The sequence below is a fragment of the Sturnus vulgaris genome, chromosome 3, assembly GCF_052056855.1.
Source record: "Sturnus vulgaris isolate bStuVul1 chromosome 3, bStuVul1.hap1, whole genome shotgun sequence".
NCBI lineage: Eukaryota > Metazoa > Chordata > Aves > Passeriformes > Sturnidae > Sturnus > Sturnus vulgaris.
Genome location: NC_142245.1, coordinates 84,988,938 through 85,006,928, shown reverse-complemented (window position 1 = coordinate 85,006,928; position 17,991 = coordinate 84,988,938). Strand labels below are relative to the sequence as shown.

Sequence of the window (17,991 nt, the reverse complement as noted above, 5' to 3'; positions counted from 1 at the left end):
CAATGTCCATTTGCAAGACAAAAGATTGCAGTGGTACACTAGCAGGCACAGAATTCAGAGTAAAACAGGTATATGGACTAGGCAGAAATGCCTCATTGAGAACCCGTGGTAAACCATAATAAGGCACAGATCAATACAGAATAAGATTGCATTGCCAGTTATAAGGGTTATTTTTCTTTCATGGAAGTAGAAAGCAACAAAAACTAAAAATAAGAGGTTATTACAGCTAGGTTCTCCAGCAATTTTTACACTGTTCTGGAATAGCATGAAAAACAGAGTCAAGGGATCCTGCAAATTACAAACAGTAATAGACATAGACATAGTATGGGCATGGTAGAAAGTGGAAGTAGAAATACCATATCAGAAGAAAACAGTTTTGGATCTAACTTGATATGGCCAGCAGTGCATCTCACTTCCCTGGTGCTCTCTCTGTGGCAATTGGTTACGACCACACAGGTGAAAGAGCAGACCTTGGAAAAGCTACAAATAATGCAGACATACTGGTCTCTGAGCATGAGAGACTCATTTTATTGAAACTATAAACTTATACTTGCTGACTGTGTCACGAAACAAGAGTTCCTACTGGACTACTAGACATACTTGAGAAAACTGATCCAAAGGCACCTTTAAGTCTCCAAGTTTTATGCCAGGCCAGATTCTATCTCAAGTTCCATCCAATCTGTCCTTCACTTTAGAGTTCTTATGCATCTGGGAACAAAAATGCCTGGTGCTGGTTGGTAAATATGCTTTGGGATAAAATACCTTTTCAAAGAAGTCTTCACAGCAGTGAACAGCTGCTGGAGATACACCTCATCCATTCACCACCCATCTGCAAAACACACAGTGCCATAAGTCACAACCCATGTTTATTAATTCCCAGAAGTACAAATGAAATTTACAGCAAAGTTCAAAAGTTTCAGAGGATAATTTAGATTCAGGCTTGCAGGCCAAGATAGGAATGAACACCTCAGCAGGACTACGTTCACACATCTGTGGTTTCAGTGTGCCTATGTGTGTGTTTGCCTGGAATGTAACACAGTGAGGCTCCAGAACAGCTAAGACCCTAATCATTGTTGAGAAATACTCCCTGATACTAAGTCAGATAGTTTGTCAGGTGAGCTGATCAAAAACTTTTCAGCAAATAGTTTCTTGCTGGAAAACACTGATTTGTTGAAATTAATACCTTTTGTGAAAACACATTGGTTCCAGTTACGTAATTTCCAGCGAGAAAATGTCATGTTCAAACCAGCATGTCTGGTGAAGACTGGACAGAAGTCTTCCACCAAGAATAGCCAGTTGACTGTCGTGGGAACACTCCCTGGGGGTGTATAGCACCAGGTTTTAAGTTCCTGGTTTGTTGCATGAATGTGGAAATGTGCTCACAAAGAACTGCTGTTCAGGAACCAAGGCTAGATTACCTTGTTAATTTAGGCCACTGTGCTGTTGCCTCTTTTCCTGAAACTTTGAGTCAGAAATGCTGTGACTTGATTCAAAATATCACTCTTAACACTCTGGAGTATTCCTCCAAAACTTTGTCTTTGCTGCAGTTCTTTCCTTCTGCTTCCTTTGGCAGGTCTGGTATTCTAAAAGAAAGAGTGCTGAGGACATTGAATGAGATTTCTCTTTTTCCCAGACACAGGCTAGGTCTGGATCAGATTTAATAAATCAGATAGCATATGACATTGCAATCACATTTCTTCAGCTGGGTTTCATTGTCTTGGGCCTGTCAGAGTACAGTGGTTAGAATCACTGTTCTGGGATTTCACTTTCTAGCCAAATGTAGCATGTCAAAACAGTAATTCATTTCAATATCACACAACAAAAGATTAAATCCATTAATGGAAACATCATGGTTTCCCAACAGAATGGATTCTTTGAAAAAAAAATTTTTTGTGTGAAATCTCACTGTCTGTGAGTGCAAGTTGGCAGTGCATTCACTCCTGACCCTTCAGGATCTCATAAAATGTATTTATTTTGGATATTATGGTTGTAAAGGCAGACATTTACTTACAGCTTTTTGGTCCTGCTGTCAACAAAATTTCTTAGCTCGTCTCTCCATTGTATGGGTATATCCCATACATGACCTAAGACACTTACTCTGCAAGAGGGAAGAGAGGATGGGTGAGGGTATTATGAAAGATGCTCTCCAGAAAAGAGTCAAAGAAAGGAGAAGCAATCTTCCCTAGGAGGTCTGCTGAAAGTCTTGAAAGAAACACCTCTCTGATGTCTAAACCACTGTGACTGGTCTTGACACACGACTAAAATAATTGGCATGGCTCATGCCTTCTTGGAAGGAAGGAAGGAAGGAGAATGCAACTAAAATCTAGAACTAGCTACAAGGAGAGGGTGGACAGGCTCAAACGAGGGTGGTGTATGGGCAAGGTGGATAGGTGAATAAAATCTCCTCCATCTCGTGATCAGGTATAGAGAGGGAATGAGAAAAAAAACCTCAGAATTCCCTGTTACTCATTACTGGAAACATTGACTGTTTTTCCACTCAGTGTATTTTTGCTGGACTTAGGCAGAGGACTGAATGTTATTTAGCATAGTGGTGCTGAAATAGGCACAGGATGAAATGCACACATATTTCTCCATTACCATTTGAATGGATTTTGATTACTCAGAAAGGGACAAAAAATATTGGAGACGTTTTCATTGAATTCACATCCTCAGTCAAGCTCATCTATGCCGCTAGTTGAAGAAGAAAAAGGATAGGCATTGATTAGGGAATTATAAATGTGTGATGTTTTTAGAAGTGTAGTGCATCACTCTCATGCAGAACACTAGCTTTTAGTTTTCTCTCCTTGGGCATCTCACCAGAACTGGTTGCACTATACACAAGACTGGACCAGTTCTGCCTTTAGCTTTGGCAGTTGCCTTTTAAAAGTTTAGAAATGCTGTTGCCCATTTTGTTAATTGAATGTGAGTTTGTGTATAATACCCTTCTGTCCCCAAAGTGAGTGTATATACAGAAGAAGGCTTTAATTAAACTCTGTGTTGTGTAAACATTTTCCTTCATTGTCATGAAAAATAGGGAAAAAAAAGTCAGACCATAACAGCAATAGCTTATTCCATGAAAATACTAGCTGATTGACCTGTTCAGTATGTGGTTTCAGAACATCCTGCCTTGGCAGTAAATTCCCATTCATTAGCTTTTTCTGGCAAAAGTTAAAACAGTTTTGTTTCTATGTTGACAGATTGCTGAGGCACTGCTTTTTATGTGCCTTCAACTGGCAGGCTTTGTAGCTTGGTTTCATCCTTGGTACTGCCTTCTCCTGTGGAGCAGTTGCACATGATAAATCTTCACAGTTGCACCATGGTTGTCCTGAGTGCCTCTACAGAATTGGCTCTGCACTCATACAGCATTCTAAATTCAGCAATGTTGGGCAGGGCAGTGGGAATTATATGTAGAGATTGAAAGAAGGAACATAATTTTTGTATCAAAAAGTGAGAAACCTGGCAGCAAAAATTAAAGATGATTTCCTCAGTCATCCAGATAAAACACATAGCATAGTGAAGGGGGTTCTTCTTTGCTTTTAGAAGAAAAATAAGCAGAAAGTGGCTAAAATAACTCCCCTTGCAAGACCCCAATATGCATTTTGCTTGGCTAAAGAAAAGGGAATGAAAAGAGCTTCTGGAAAATCACAGTCCTTCTACAGTGGTTTCAGGTAGCAAGTGGAAAACTATCAGTCCAAATTTAAAGGTATGACAGAGTCTTGTCCAAGTTATAGATTAGCAAGTCAATTACAGGGTAGCAGGTCTGTGCAAACGTGTGTTTTCTCATGTGAACACTCCTCTGGTGTAATGCTGTTAGCAGCTTAGCAAACCACACTGATTTGCTTGACACGTCACTTGATGTCTGTACTTGCAATCCACAGCTCAATGTTATGTACAACACAAAACAGACTGATCAGAGGCTCAGAAGTGTCCAAAATCAAGAGGCCTTCGACTTAAATGTTGATGTAAAAGATGATAAAAATGATAAAAACCACTTGACTTTGAATGTGTGCACAAGGTAGGTAAATCAGTTGGAGCATCTCATACACTTCTTTGTATATACCGACTTCAGATTACTTTAAATAAACTAAATTCTCCGTTTGCTTTTATGAATTTACTAATGTATGGGATATAAATGTCTACTTGAAGAAAATAAAAATTGCTTAGCACAATGATAGTAATTAAACAGAGAATCAATTCATAAGTCAATTTTTGCTGGCCAGGTAATATTATTTTTTACTGGTATGCAAAAAGATAGAGGTACCCTAAATATTAAAGGTATGTGGAAGAGTTTGTGTGAGACACAAGAAAAAAACTCGAAGGTTTCTTTGGTGCAAGTGCTTTTGAAATAAAGGGATGAGTGTGGACAGACGTGAAAATTGAATCAGTATCTTTGCGTTCTAACTTGAGTAGCAAACTGTGACAAGGGCCTCTTACCTTTCATGAAAAGAATCCTTTGCTTTTGATACAGAAGTGGATACTTTTTTTGTAAAGAGATAAGGAAGTTCTGAAGTGCTGAAAACATCATGAAGTAATCGTTCTTTTTTTGTCTCTGTAATCAACTTCACTCAGAACATTTTTGGCAAAAGTCAAAATCCATATTTACATAATGATAAATTCATATTGCCTTATTGTGCAACTATCTTTGTCGTCTTTCATTCATCAGTAGTTAAGAACTTGGTAATAGAATACAATACATCATTCTAGGTCTGAAAGAGGTGGAAAGTTTTTCACCCAGGCTAATTCTGTACTTTTTGCTGAGGAGGATATGGGAGAATGTGTGCATCTGGAGTGATGTTTCTTGTTCAGTAATCAGCTACTAAGAACTGAGCTGAGACTGCTCAAGTATCATCTCAGGGACCACAAAACAGCCACCTGGGTAGAATTTGCATCAATGAGAATAGGTGACATTGAACTGCATATTCTTAGGTCAGCCAGTCAATCAAATTATTTCTTTCACTGCTTTGTGCTTCCATTATGCTTGCTGTGGAAGTGTTCATACTCAAAAGGTATATTTGAAGCTGTTTGCTTTCTGGCAGTATGTATTTCTTGTTGTAGTTTAAGACTACTGCATATTTCATATGAAATCCTATAGGACATTTTATCTCTATATATATTTATGTTTTTTTATCTTCTCTCTTTTATTGTCAACATGAGATGACTGCATTTGTTGTATTCAAGGTTTTCATCTGTTGGTGAATACTTCCTCTAGAAACACTGTTTTCTTCCCGTGTCATTATATATATATTATATATGTAACATCTTGTTACATTCCTTTTCAATGCAAGATTTTCAAAGTACCACCTGATCCACCATGATTACTCTTACATGCCTTTCATCCACCCCCTTTTTTTGCTATTTATTTAAACTTTGTACACCGTATGCCTAGGCTCTCCTTAGGCTCTCCCTGCCACAAGGGAGTTGTGACTGGAGATGAAGCCTCTAGGTGACACCATCATACAAATAATCAGCTATAGAGAATATTATTTCAGTATAGAGGATTGATTTAATTTGGGAAATAGCCAGCAGGCATAAAGCCAGAGCTCTGTTTCTGTATGTTTCTGGTATCCAGTTCATTGACACACATGGTGGGCAGAGACACTAGAATACACGAGAGCTCTTGAAACAGAAGGGGCTTGTTCTCTTTTTAACTCTTATAAGAAGTGTCAATATCATTCTAAAGCCTATCACAAACTCCTGACGTGTAAAGGGCTTACATGCTGGGTTTGGGGTAAGTATTTTCTGGGCAATCTGACTCTCTAGCTAAGACCTTTCACTTAAAATACAGAGAAGTAGTGGTCCATCTCTCTGGGAAGCCTCTAGGGTTGTGATGCTTTTATTGCAAAGTATTCAAAGAATAGGGGGAAATCTAGTGACATTGAAAAGCAGCTTCAAAAGGCTACTTGGAATATTTAGTTAGTTCCAACATCAGTTCCATCAACTCTTATAGTGGAAAGTGGACTGGTACTTTGAGTAAGTCTGTTTAAATTGCTTAGGCTATGGCTTCATCTCTGGTTGCTGAGCTTGGTAGCCTAGTCATCTTCCTCTTCTTTTCCCTATAAATTGTATACATGCCTTATCAATATTCCTAAATTAGTTTAAAGTTGGCCTACTAATGATCTTTATAACATGATGCAGCTTTCTAGTAGAGAAACCAATACAGAAAGACTGCTGAAATCTCAACGAACAGGTATGTATAGTCTAGCTGTGGCTATGCATCTACCTATGGATATACATAGTTAGGTACTGAAGGCTTCAACTTCACAATTTTTTCTTTTCTTTAATCTGGAGAGTATCCACCTCGTCTCAGCCAGCTAGTGGTTGGCTATGGTCATCTTAACTGGGTATTATTTATGACATTAGAGCAAATGATGTCTCGTTCAAATTGCAGTGGTTCTTGGTTAGAGGAGCTTCTCTCTGGGAGGCAAATACCCAGGACTGCTAGGTTTTTCTAAACCTTATTGCCCACATACCTTTTGCAGACATGGGAGACTGATCACTGATGGTTCTATTTACTCTCTCATTTCTGCTTTCTGCCTACACTGGCTTGGTTTTGTTTTCTCTTCTTTATATCATCTGTGAAAGTTCTCATTCTGATCTCATATTGCTGACGAGCTGAAACATAAAGTTAACTGAAAATATTATCAGTTTTCTTCAGGTACAAGTTTCAAGTCTGTCTTTCTCTTACTGGCCATTCTTGCATGGTCATTTTTTTTCATTTTTTTTAAGAGACCGTGGAGTTAAAGAGATGGTACCACAACCTACCCCCAAGGGTGCCTCTTTTCCTTTTTTGAGAGCCACATCCTCATAAATTCTAGGGATATATCTAATTCACTCCTTGACACTTCCAAGATAGTTTGATTCCCTGTTGGTATTTGAGTAGCACCACAGGCTGGCTAGACAGCTTGGGTATTTTACTCTCCTCTTATTGGTAATTATGCAGAAATAATTACATCCAGTTCCAATTCAGTTATTTGTTTTCAATAGCAGCTACTTTGGCACAGCACATCATTGAACAGATGGTTTCATTTGTTTCTAATCTTGTGAGCCAACTGAAGTCAGTGGTTGTGCTGTATTTCTTTCAAAGTTGTATCTGTCTTGAGTCAGCCAGGCTTAACAGCATTGCTTTGAAAGCAGCTATTCTCTTTTATTTTTTTTAACTACCCAGCTCTACAAAGAAATAGTTTAATTGCTTTCAATACTGCCAGGCTTTCAAAATGAGGATTGGAGACTTCTATTCTAGTGGAACAATAATCATTTACCTTCCATGCTAAGGCCAGGGAAAGTCTTCTCCTACCTGCTTTATTTAAAGTAGTAGAATCTTTTGCAGGTCATTTAGGTGGCACCTATAGCACAGAGAACCATAAATATAGTTTGATACTGAAACTTTGAGAAATACTTTGGTGATGACTTTGTTAATGGAACCATCATTCTCTGTGAAATAAATATGAAAAGGTCTGGGAGACTTCTTTGGTATATACACCTGTATCTTGGCCTCTAAAATGAATAAAAGCAAAACAATGCGTCCATAAGAGGAAATACATATATTTCAGTACGAGAATTCCTACAGCAGTTTCCTAATTGCTTTTTTAAAAATGTGTTTAATTGCTATAGTTTCTGCACATTTGTAATATAAACCTGTACTAATAGATGCCAATTGAAAGTTCCACATGGTGTCAATGTAGTCTCTCACATGATTTATGTATTGCAGTTTTCTCAGTGCTAAATCATATGCTTTTGCATATGTGGCTAAATTGGGTAGGAAAAATAATAGAGAAATTAATTATTATCTCTTTATCATTAGAAATTTTCTTGTCAATATTTTGTTCCATTTGTTTCCTAAGTTTTCTTAAGCATTATTACTTCATTAGTTGGGACTTAAAGATCAAATGTTTTCTTTGGAGAGTGGGCTACTGTATTTCTGCTAAAAGTTTCTTTGTGTTTTGAAAAGGTACTTTGGCTCTGGCACGGCTCCCAGTAGTGGTATGGTCCTCATGGAGGTTGGCTTACTCAGTGGTTTCTCTGTGTCACCAGATTTTGTTCCATTAGACAATACAGTTAAGAAGACAGAAAAAGACAATGGAAAAGTCAACCTATACTTAGACTCTGTAAGTTGGAAATAACAACGAAATGTGTTTGTGGTGATGTTAATCTTGACTTTGACATTGTTATGCTTAAATTTGGAAAGACATGATTATTTTCTTTGGGGAAATCGACATCTGCTATTTACATGGAATTAATAGTTCTTCTGTTTTTTAAGTGAGACTGATTGGATTGGTGCAACTCAATTGTATTTGTAAGGGTTTTCTAAATTAGGCCTTTAAAAAATTACACATAAGAAGGCTTTCAAGACAAGTTTCAAGTTTCATTTGACCAAAATGACTGCAAATGAGATAAGCATCTTTATATGCATCTTGACCCTTAAGCCTTTAGAAATGGACTACCACAATGCTAAAAGTCCTTACCTCTTCCATGAAACCACCACCCCCAGGGTTCTCAGGATGTTTCTCTTTGGTTTTTCTAGCTAAATGAAACACAGGTTTGTGTGGATATTCCGGCTGTGAGAGACTTCAAGGTGGCAAATATCCAAGATGCTTCAGTGACTGTAGTGGATTACTATGAACCTAGTAAGTGTCAGTCATTTCAAATGGCACATTATTATTCAGAAGTTTAAAAGAAAGTTTCTTCTTGTAGGAATAGAATAAATTTTAGTGAAGAAAAAGCTGCATTGAAGTGTAGTCTTTTTGGACATTCACGTGCCCAATTTGCTAACAAGTAGTAGGGTTTTCACATATCTATTGTCCTAATGGCTTGGTTCCTCAACTGTTGCAAATTGCCTGGCCCAGTATGTTCCCAAAACTATTAAAATGAAGCAGGAGCTTCACTGTGATTCACTTACCAAGTTAATAATTACTTCTCAAGTAGCTTTGTCATCTGTTTCTTACTTAAACTAAGAGTCCTTCAGGGGAGAAAATGCCAATATTTCGACTTCTGTTGTTACCTAAAAAAGGTGTACATTGGAAAAGCCATTTCCAATGGCTTTTTTCGGGGGGGGTTGGGTTGGTTTGCTTGTTTGTTTGTGGGTTTTGGGGGGCTTTCTGTTTGTTTGTTGTTTGTTTGTTGTTATGTATGAGTGTATTATATGTAATATGTAGTATGTGTTATATAGAGTGTGTTTTAGAGGTGGGCAACAATGTAGAAAGCTCTTTGGCAAAATTAAAAGCAAGAAAAAATTACAGGCTGCTGGAGAAGATACTAGGTTTTCATTACATGAACCATCTGGTACATTATTAAGGATTGGTTTGAGATAAAACATAAAAAAGTTGTATAGGCAATATTTTCATGCTTTTTTAGCACAATACAAAAGACAACCAAATATGTGTGCTACTAGATGAAGATCACATTTTTTCTATATAGGCTGAAATTCTTGTTCATTCACAAAATTTTAAAGAAAAATAGAAAATTAATAGTTATTAATACACTGTCCATTAATTAGAGCATGCTTTAAGAGTTAGTGGCTTAAAAAATTACAGCAAGTTTTTTTTTTGAGAGAAACACATAAGAGTTAGAATCTGTGACTGAAATGAATTTCCAGTTCCTGGGACAAGAGCTCAGGACCTAATCTTCTATAAGAATGCTATTAGATAGGCTAATAAATATGTTTGTTGTAAAGTCACAGGTAAATGCACATGTAAATGCTTTTATTATATTGAAATAAATTTAGTTCATAAATTCTCAGTTAGCAAACTGATAGTAAGGACCAAAATGTATATGATATAATCAGTGCTGTAATTTCTTTAATTTCAAGAAAATGGTTTGTGCAAATATTATTTTACAGGACACCATTCCTATTACTATATAGCATAGATATATTATTGGTCAACATATATACATATGCCGAGTTCTTCTGGGAGAATTCCTTCCTGTCTAATACAGGAATGTGACTTTATTTTAATTTATTATTTTCCATCACTGTTGTAGTTGGTGACCCAAGCTGCAGGGATATATTTTATGTGATGATGACAAATGCATGTCATATTCAGAGCTAGGAAATGCCTAAAGGTCTCCTGCTCTGGCATTTATCAATAAATGTAATTTAGGTGTAAGAGATAGCTTGGATGCCAGTACAGCATTGTTCTCTTACCTGATTTTTTAGAACTAGATAGGTGTCACTGTTTGGTAAGCATTTTGGTCCACAAAATTACATATATTTTTAGTACCCTGAGGCTTGTAATGAGACTGAATATAAGTTCAGTTTAAAAATGCTGCTTCTAAAAAGAGAAGTTGCAAGGTCTCTAGTTGGAAGGAAAAAAGAAAAAAAGCCACTATGAGAAAGGAACTTTGCAAAAGCTTGTTCTGTCAGCAATTATCATGCATTGATGTTTCTGAAATGAATATGATTTTTCAGACTTCTAGTCTGGCTCTGTAGCAGCCCTTCAGGGAATGGGAGAGCAAAATTACAAGAGCAGGACCTAGGGGAGGTAAGGAGTCCCAGGTTCAGGAAGCTGAAGCTTCCAATATGTGATAGAAAAATCATGAATTGTGAGAGAAAGTGTCAGGAGAGACCTTGTTCTTAAATGTTATAGCCAGCAACTTGCCAGCTAAAGCATGTGAGTTCCTTTGTTATGTAGGTAGGGGCAAAATCTCTTTCAAAATGTTTGTCCAAGGTTTGTGAACAGATTGTGTCTAACAGTTGAGATTGAGTCTATGAAATTGTGCCTTTCACCAGGCATTGGCTTGAACACATTGAGGTGTTCTGGGTGAAGAAAAACAAGTAATGACTGGGCTTAAATATCAACTCTGGGAAGTGTTTTGCAGTGTATGATGAGGTCTGTGTCAGAATTTAGTGCATCCTTTAAAAATTATTTCTTTTTGAAGCTAGGTTCTCGGTTAATTTTCAGAAATTCATTAACTTATGTTTACTAATCTTTCTGAACAGGGAGAAGAGCAGTGAGAAGCTATAATTCAGAAGTAATGCAAAGTGTAACCTCTTGTGACTTCTGTGAAAGTGATTGCAGCCTTTGCCACCGAGATGGTTCTTCAGCCTTGCTTCAGCACTCTTCATTGACCTCCTTGTTCTGTGTGCTCTTTGTCCTTCATGTAAACTTGCTGTGCAGTTGGGTGCTGTAGAAGGAAACAGATTTAGTTTCACATCTAAGGTTTCCATAAATTATCCAAAGAAAATTTTATGTTCAGATACCAGCCCGTCTTTAGTGATTACCATGACCAAACTCCTGCTGTGTTCAGGGAGAACTGGGCTGGCCCATATGGTAAATTTCTGGCTGTGCCAGAAAACTTCTACAAGTGTCTTCTGGAAAAGCTTTCCAAGTGTTAGTTTCATATTGAATTTATTTTCTGAAGAAGCACAGAGTTACTGAGAAAGCAGTGTGATAAAAAGTAAACTTAGTTCCATATTCCCACTTTGTTTGTACCCCAGCTTCCAACTGTGCTTGTTTTTTAGGGATGAATGTTAGTTTACCATGCTTTTCCAAAACACTGTCTGCTTCTCCATTAGGGTGTTGATAAGCAGTGATAGGAGCTTGGTATCAGAGCTCACTTTGTTCTGTTCTGAAGATGTGACACTCAACATTAATATTGAATTTCTCTTTGTGTTCTCATGTGGAATAATATTTAAAAAAAAGAAGGAGCTGGCTTCAGAGCAGATCCAAGAGCCAAAAAGTACTGCATTTACAAACTGCTGAATGCTCCAGAAAGTCGTCAGTCTTCTTTTTCTTAATCATTACAGAGAAGGTTGGCGGATTTTTTGTCAATTCATAAGCTAATCATGCTTGAATATAAGGCCTCAGGATGTTCTCATGCATTTTACTCTGAAAGGCTTTTTACTGTAAATGCGTCAAAGATAAAGTCTGTTTTTCAGACTTTATTTTTCCAGGGTTATTCAGAAACAAATGCAATTCTCTTTCCATGTGAGAATGTTGGTGTCAGCTGGCATATATTTATGGCCAGATGAAGGAAGTTTGCTTTTAACCTGTTCTGTTTTTTTGATGTCTCCTAGAAATGTCACTCTGGGGCGTCATTTATGTCTTGTGCTTTCAGTGTCATCTTGTCAGTAGTTCAGGTGGCATAACCCCAAACAGTTGTTTACTGCTTACAGTGCCATGTGAGTTGGTGGCCCTGGGTGCCATCTGTGCCCCTTGTTTCTGGTAGTGGGAGAGGCTTTTAGGAGGCATGGGCTGCATATGCATTCAGTCCAGCCAAACAATTCACGTTCTTGCTCAACCTTAACCGCGTCCATGTATGCTCGAGTGCTCTGCTGGAGCGGAATGGAGGAGAGGAATGGTGAAAAGCAGCAGGCACTTTTACACCCAAACCTGCTTCTTGCACGTGGGGAGAATTACAGATCTCTGTGAGTGTGGAAATGTGTCAGCTTGGGAGCTCGTTGCTCCTGAGTGAATGTATGAATGCTTTCCTTGTCTGGCAACCAATCTGTCCTTCTTCTACACTACCTGTAATATGTAACTCTTACTTCTTTTTGATAAGGCAGCCAAGCTGTTACACTCATAGTTACTAAAATGAACTTAATAGCTGTCATGCTGACTAAGAGAGGTGGAAATTATAATTTCTATTGATTCCCTTTCTTTAATACCTTTTTGAGACGGAGTGTGTTTTTGTGCACATGTAATAATATGGCAGTGACTTTCTTTGAGCAATTTCTAATTTTTATTCCATTTTTGCTACTGCTTAAAATATATATCTTTGTATTTATGCTCATTTGTAATGTTGTTCACAAAGGAAATTTTGCATAGTACCATGGGAAGAGGCCTGAATTGGGGGTGCCTTCTAATGCCAGTGTATACGTTTTAACTGCAGAACTAGTTTAGATGGGGTTATTTGTTTTACTTTACCTGTTTTTGGAATTTACAATGCTTTACACAAATTTGGGGTTCTGTCCTGTTTCTCAGGCAGAGCTTAGGCCTGGTTCTTCATGGTCATTCATGCTTTTCACTTGTCTTTGGTGTGTTTTGGATTTAGCCTTTTGAGTAGTTAATTAGTGCCTGAGCAGAGTGTGTGCGCTGCTCTGACCCATATGAAGTAATGTATTTATTGAAGACAAACTCACTGCTTAATCAGTAGAATGCAGGATCTTACCCTCTGTGTAAGTCTTTCACTTGGTTATATGGATCCAAAGCTAAGAGAAATGAAGATACAGTCTTAAACACGTCCCTGCATCTCAAATCCTTTATTCATTTATGGGAGCCTAAATCAAACTGTGCCAAGTGTAAGATCTGGAAAAAATTCTCATCTAAACTGGGGTGTGTTTTGTTGTGGGTTTGATTTTCTTGTGACCTATGAAAGTTAGTCTTCTCTTGTCTTTCAGAATAGCAGACTTGACACATCATTTGCCTCCCTTTAATACAACTTCAAAAACCCAAAGCTCACATACTTCCAGGTTTTTCTATATGCAGGGTTTTTAACAAGGACATTGGCACCTGATTAATGATAGGATAAAGGGGCTTATTTTTTAGACAAGATGTACTGGAGATAAATTGCTCTTTTGCAGTAGATAGTAGGAATAAATTAGTTCTGTTTTGCATGCAGTCCAGTCTTCCTGAAAATCCTCCAAGAAAAACGGATTTAAACTGCTTAGTTGAGTTTTGGACACTGCAGCTTTCACTAGTATTCCCTTACATTTGTTTTCGAGACAAACAACACATGTTTTTAAATTACTTTTGGCTGCCTTGCACACTATATTAAGAATCATCAGTCATAATGCACCATGTCAGGGAAATTGTTGGAGTCTGGAATAAACATCCTCTTTTGTTTTACTTTATTCTATACAGCAGGCATATTATTGCTGGCATCCAATCTGCATCTGTATCAATTTTAAAGGAACAGTATGACTTTAAACAAATGTTTACACCAGCTAGCTTTAACATTCCTGCATCAGTGCCTTCAGTCACTTTGCAGTAGTGGCTGGTGCTCTGAATGAATTGTAGAGGATATAGTTTGTACTGTGTTGGCAGTAAATGGAACAGCAGAAATTGAATATTTGGCATAGTTACTTTTTTTTTGTTTTCCTCATTGTTGTGTGGGAACCTTTACACAAATGCTCAGCATATATGTTATCCCCATTGCTCTATAACATCCATTTTGGATATTAGGGGGACCATACCCCCACTGAAGTTAATAGGAAATCTTGTTGCAAAAAATCTTTTGGAACTCTTTAGCAATAAGGTCTATAAGGAGCTTTAAGGGGTGATGCTAAAATCAGTCATGAGAAGGTATTCTGTGATGGAGTCTTTATGTTGTATTGTCTGAACATTTCTGCTGTCCATTGAAATCTGAATGTATGCTGGTACTTCCCATGCCCTTTTTGGCCATAAGGTGTCAATGGACATGGTCTGTCAAGGGCCCCTTAATATGCTATTGAATCAGTAAGATATATTTACTTAGGATGGAGTCTAAAACAAAACTATAATGTATTTTAAAGGTATTCCCCCCAAATTCTGCTTCTGCTCTCATCCATGATCTTAGCTGAGGATTTCTCTACAGATTTCAATGTGGGTGTCATTTAGAGATCTTTTATACTAAATGCTGTTGTACAGAATAGGAAATTATTTAGATGGTTTAGAGAACCTCAGAATCTGCACTCTGGGCCAGCTCAATGGCTGGTTTGGTTCCCAGCATGGCACCACCATAGAATTGTTTATGTTGGAAAAAGACCTTTAAAATCATTGGGTCCAACCATTAAGCCAGCTTTGCCAAGTCTGTCGCTAAACCATGTCTCCAAATGCCACATCTACACTCTTCATAAATACCCCCAGGGATGGTGACACCACTGCTTTCATTGGCAGCCTGTTCTGATGCTTAACAGTGAAGAAATTTTTCCTAATATCCAATCTAGACCTCCCCTGGCACAACTTGTATCCAACACAAGCCGTGCAGGTATTCCCAGTTAGCTTCCATACCATGTGCTGCTGCTCACTTTGCAAGCAGGAGTTTGTGGCTTGTGCACATCAATGGCACACGATGAAAGGGGAAGGTGGCTGGTGGGTGCAGGAGAAACATGAGAGCCAAATCCAATGTTCATAGACTCATAGAATGCTAAGGGTTGGAATGGACCTTACAGATCATCTAGTCACAGCTCCTCTGCTGTGGGCAGGGAAACCTCCCACTAGACTGAGTTTCTCAAGGCTTTATCCTGCCTAGCTTTGAGCGCCGCCAGAGTTGGGGCATCCACAACCCCCCTGGGTAACCTGTTCCAGTGTCTCACTACGCTCACAGTAAATAATAGAACCTAAATTTCCCTTCTTTCGATTGGAACTCCTTGCCCTGTTACTACAGTTCCTGACAGAGTCCCTCTCTGGCTTCCCTGCACACCCCTTCCAGACACTGAGAGGTTGCTGTGACATCTCCACACAACCTTCTCCAGGGGAACAGTCCCAACTTTCACAGCCTCTCTTCACAGGGGAAGTGCTCCAGTTCTCTTATCAGCTTCATGGCCTGTCTCTGAACTTGCTCCAACACTCTCATGTCCTTCTTATATTGCAGGCATCTCTTTTGCCTAGAAAGTCACTGTTGACAATCAAAACCTAAGATGCAAAAATCGGGTTTATTCAGTTTTCAAAATACTATCCTAGCAATATTTATCTGAATATGTTGTTCAAGTTGGTATGAATATTGACAACATTTGATTTTAGCTGAGTCCTGCAGAAAGCATATGTATATACATAGCTGTTATACCCTGCAGTGTTCTATGTGTGTGCATAAACACAAGATCTTCACAAAGTGCCCAAAACAGCAACTCTGTGTAATGTTCTGTGTTTAAGAAAGAATATGTTGGAAAGGAACTAATGCTGAATGGCATAATTCTTCTGTCTGAAACACTAAGAAAGAGGATTCAATTTTCATTCTAATTATTAATATTATTTTTGTTACAACATTTCTTCTTCTACCATAAGTTCTTATGCAGTGAACCATCTCTGTTCAATCTCTGAAGATTTTGAAATAAGATGCTTAATTTATCTATAAAATATTTCACTTCCATATTGTTTCTTATTAATTTTAATGTATTTCTGTGTGCCAAATGGAAATGCCATTGCTCTATTGCTATTCCAGGCAATAAAGGATGATAGTGTGCTGTATTAGATTAATGATTATTTTTCCTATAGATAGCTTGTTTTCCGATAGGTATGAGCATTAATTCCGTATGTGCTGCATTTGAGTCACCAGTACTCCAGTTTAAGATTTATCTTTAAAATCAAATAATTAGTTGTATTTCTTAGTAGCTACCCAAAAACTTCATCAGCATTGCTTGTATCTTATATTATGAACTGGGTTTTTTTTGTTGTTATTGTTGTGGTTTTTAGTTTTGTTAGGTTGTATGGGATACTGAATACAAAGATGAAAATTAAGATATGCTGGCTCAGTGGAAGTATATGAGTGTGTATAATGTCCTGGTAACTGGCACATCTCTTCTTTTTCCATATCAGGCCTTAAACAACTTGAGCTAAAATTCTTGACTGCCTTGAGAAATAGTCAGATATCCAATTTGATGTTAGGATCATCATTCACATTTCCACTCTTGATCAAATCAGAAATTGTAGACAAATAATGCTTTTATGAGCCGTTTTGAGCAAACAGAGATGAACTAACATGCCAACTATGCAAATAGATTCTGTCTTTTCAAGCAATAAAGCAAATGTTAAGGAACTAGACTGTTTCAAAGGACTTTGGAAGATTGTAATTAGTTTATTTTTCTTGAAATAAAGTTTGCAATAGCTATTTTTAAATGCTATTAAAGATGACTTTTAATAATATATGTCTAATGTTTGCTTGTTTAACAATACAGCTACTTGTAGTAGATCAGAGTTTCTGTATGCTGCTGACCACTACCAATCCTCAGCACTTTCCTCATCTGTGCTTTAAAGCTCAGAATTTAGTAATATAAATAACATAAAATTTAAAAAAAATATTTCAACAGTGGCTTCCCTGGTCAGGCGGTAAACAGTCACCTCAATTTAGAAATCTGCTATTCTGTTTAACATGAAGTTATTCCAAAGTTTGCTGGGATCTGTAACAGAGGTAGTGTGTTGTGATGAGCTCAGTTCAGGTAGGCCCTTGTGGTCATAGAGAACACCAGGAACTGTACTGTTGTGTGAAAAGGAAAAATTCGTCCAGATACAGAGCTAATTGCTGAAGTGGAAGTAAAAGAGCAAGAAATTTTTATGCCAAAATATCTTATACAAACATAATTGAATTAATGTGCAGAATTTTTTTTTCGGATGACCTGCCATTTCTCATGGTTTAGAAGTTTGGTCTCCATGACACTGTCTTTTCCTAATTTTCCTCATAATTCTCTTGCTGTTCATCTTGCCTGCCCTTGAAAGAGCTTCCTGGCCCATTTAATCTCTGAGGTCTGCTCAGCCTCTTCTGCCCTGACCACTCACCATCTCGCCTACAGGTCAGTAGCCATTTCTGTGCTCATGTGTCACAGATCTACCCTCTCCTTCAAAGCTCTTATGACCTGTCAATCTTCTTTGGACTGATGGAGAAGTAGCTATCAGCTCAAACCCTGTATGAATCAAAAAACACTTGGGATTTGTCAGCACAGATTTATGAAGCTGAAATAATCTTTAACCAACCTAATAGCTTTCTGTGGTAAGAGGATTGGGTGTGTGCACAAGGAAGAACAGTGGAGAGACTTTAGTAGGGCTTTCTCTCATAATTTTTTTTCTGTTTCAATATTGATAATAGTCCTAAATAAAGAAAATTTGGAACATGAGATATTCTGATGACAGACCAGTCTCTAGAAAAGTGGTTTTGGGGCAAGCTACTAGGTAAAATGTAGAAGCAAGCAGAGCTTAAGTGTAAATATTTGTGCAGACGTACCATTTCTCCCTGCAGAAGTGTCTGACAGATGCATGTGTGAGTAGTGCATAAGTGGTGATTCCTCTTTTTTCCTGCCCCATGGACACCTTTAAAAGGGCCATGAGCCCATGCTGAGGATGTGCTCATGCTCAGACTGCAGTA

The 17,991-nt window shown here is 37.8% G+C and overlaps 1 protein-coding gene across 2 annotated transcripts in view; it reads left to right on the top strand.

Moving 5' to 3' along the window:
- CD109 (CD109 molecule) overlaps window positions 1-16,776 on the top strand; it is a 69,839-nt gene extending 53,063 nt beyond the window's left edge. For both annotated transcript variants that reach the window (XM_014870181.2, XM_088162822.1), the window contains 4 exons: window positions 3,879-4,015; window positions 7,949-8,105; window positions 8,522-8,624; window positions 10,937-16,776. In XM_014870181.2, the coding sequence (XP_014725667.2) occupies window positions 3,879-4,015; window positions 7,949-8,105; window positions 8,522-8,624; window positions 10,937-11,127 (588 nt within the window). In that variant the 3' untranslated portion in view covers window positions 11,128-16,776. The remainder of the gene's footprint in view (window positions 1-3,878; window positions 4,016-7,948; window positions 8,106-8,521; window positions 8,625-10,936) is intronic.
- Window positions 16,777-17,991: the final 1,215 nt, after the last annotated feature.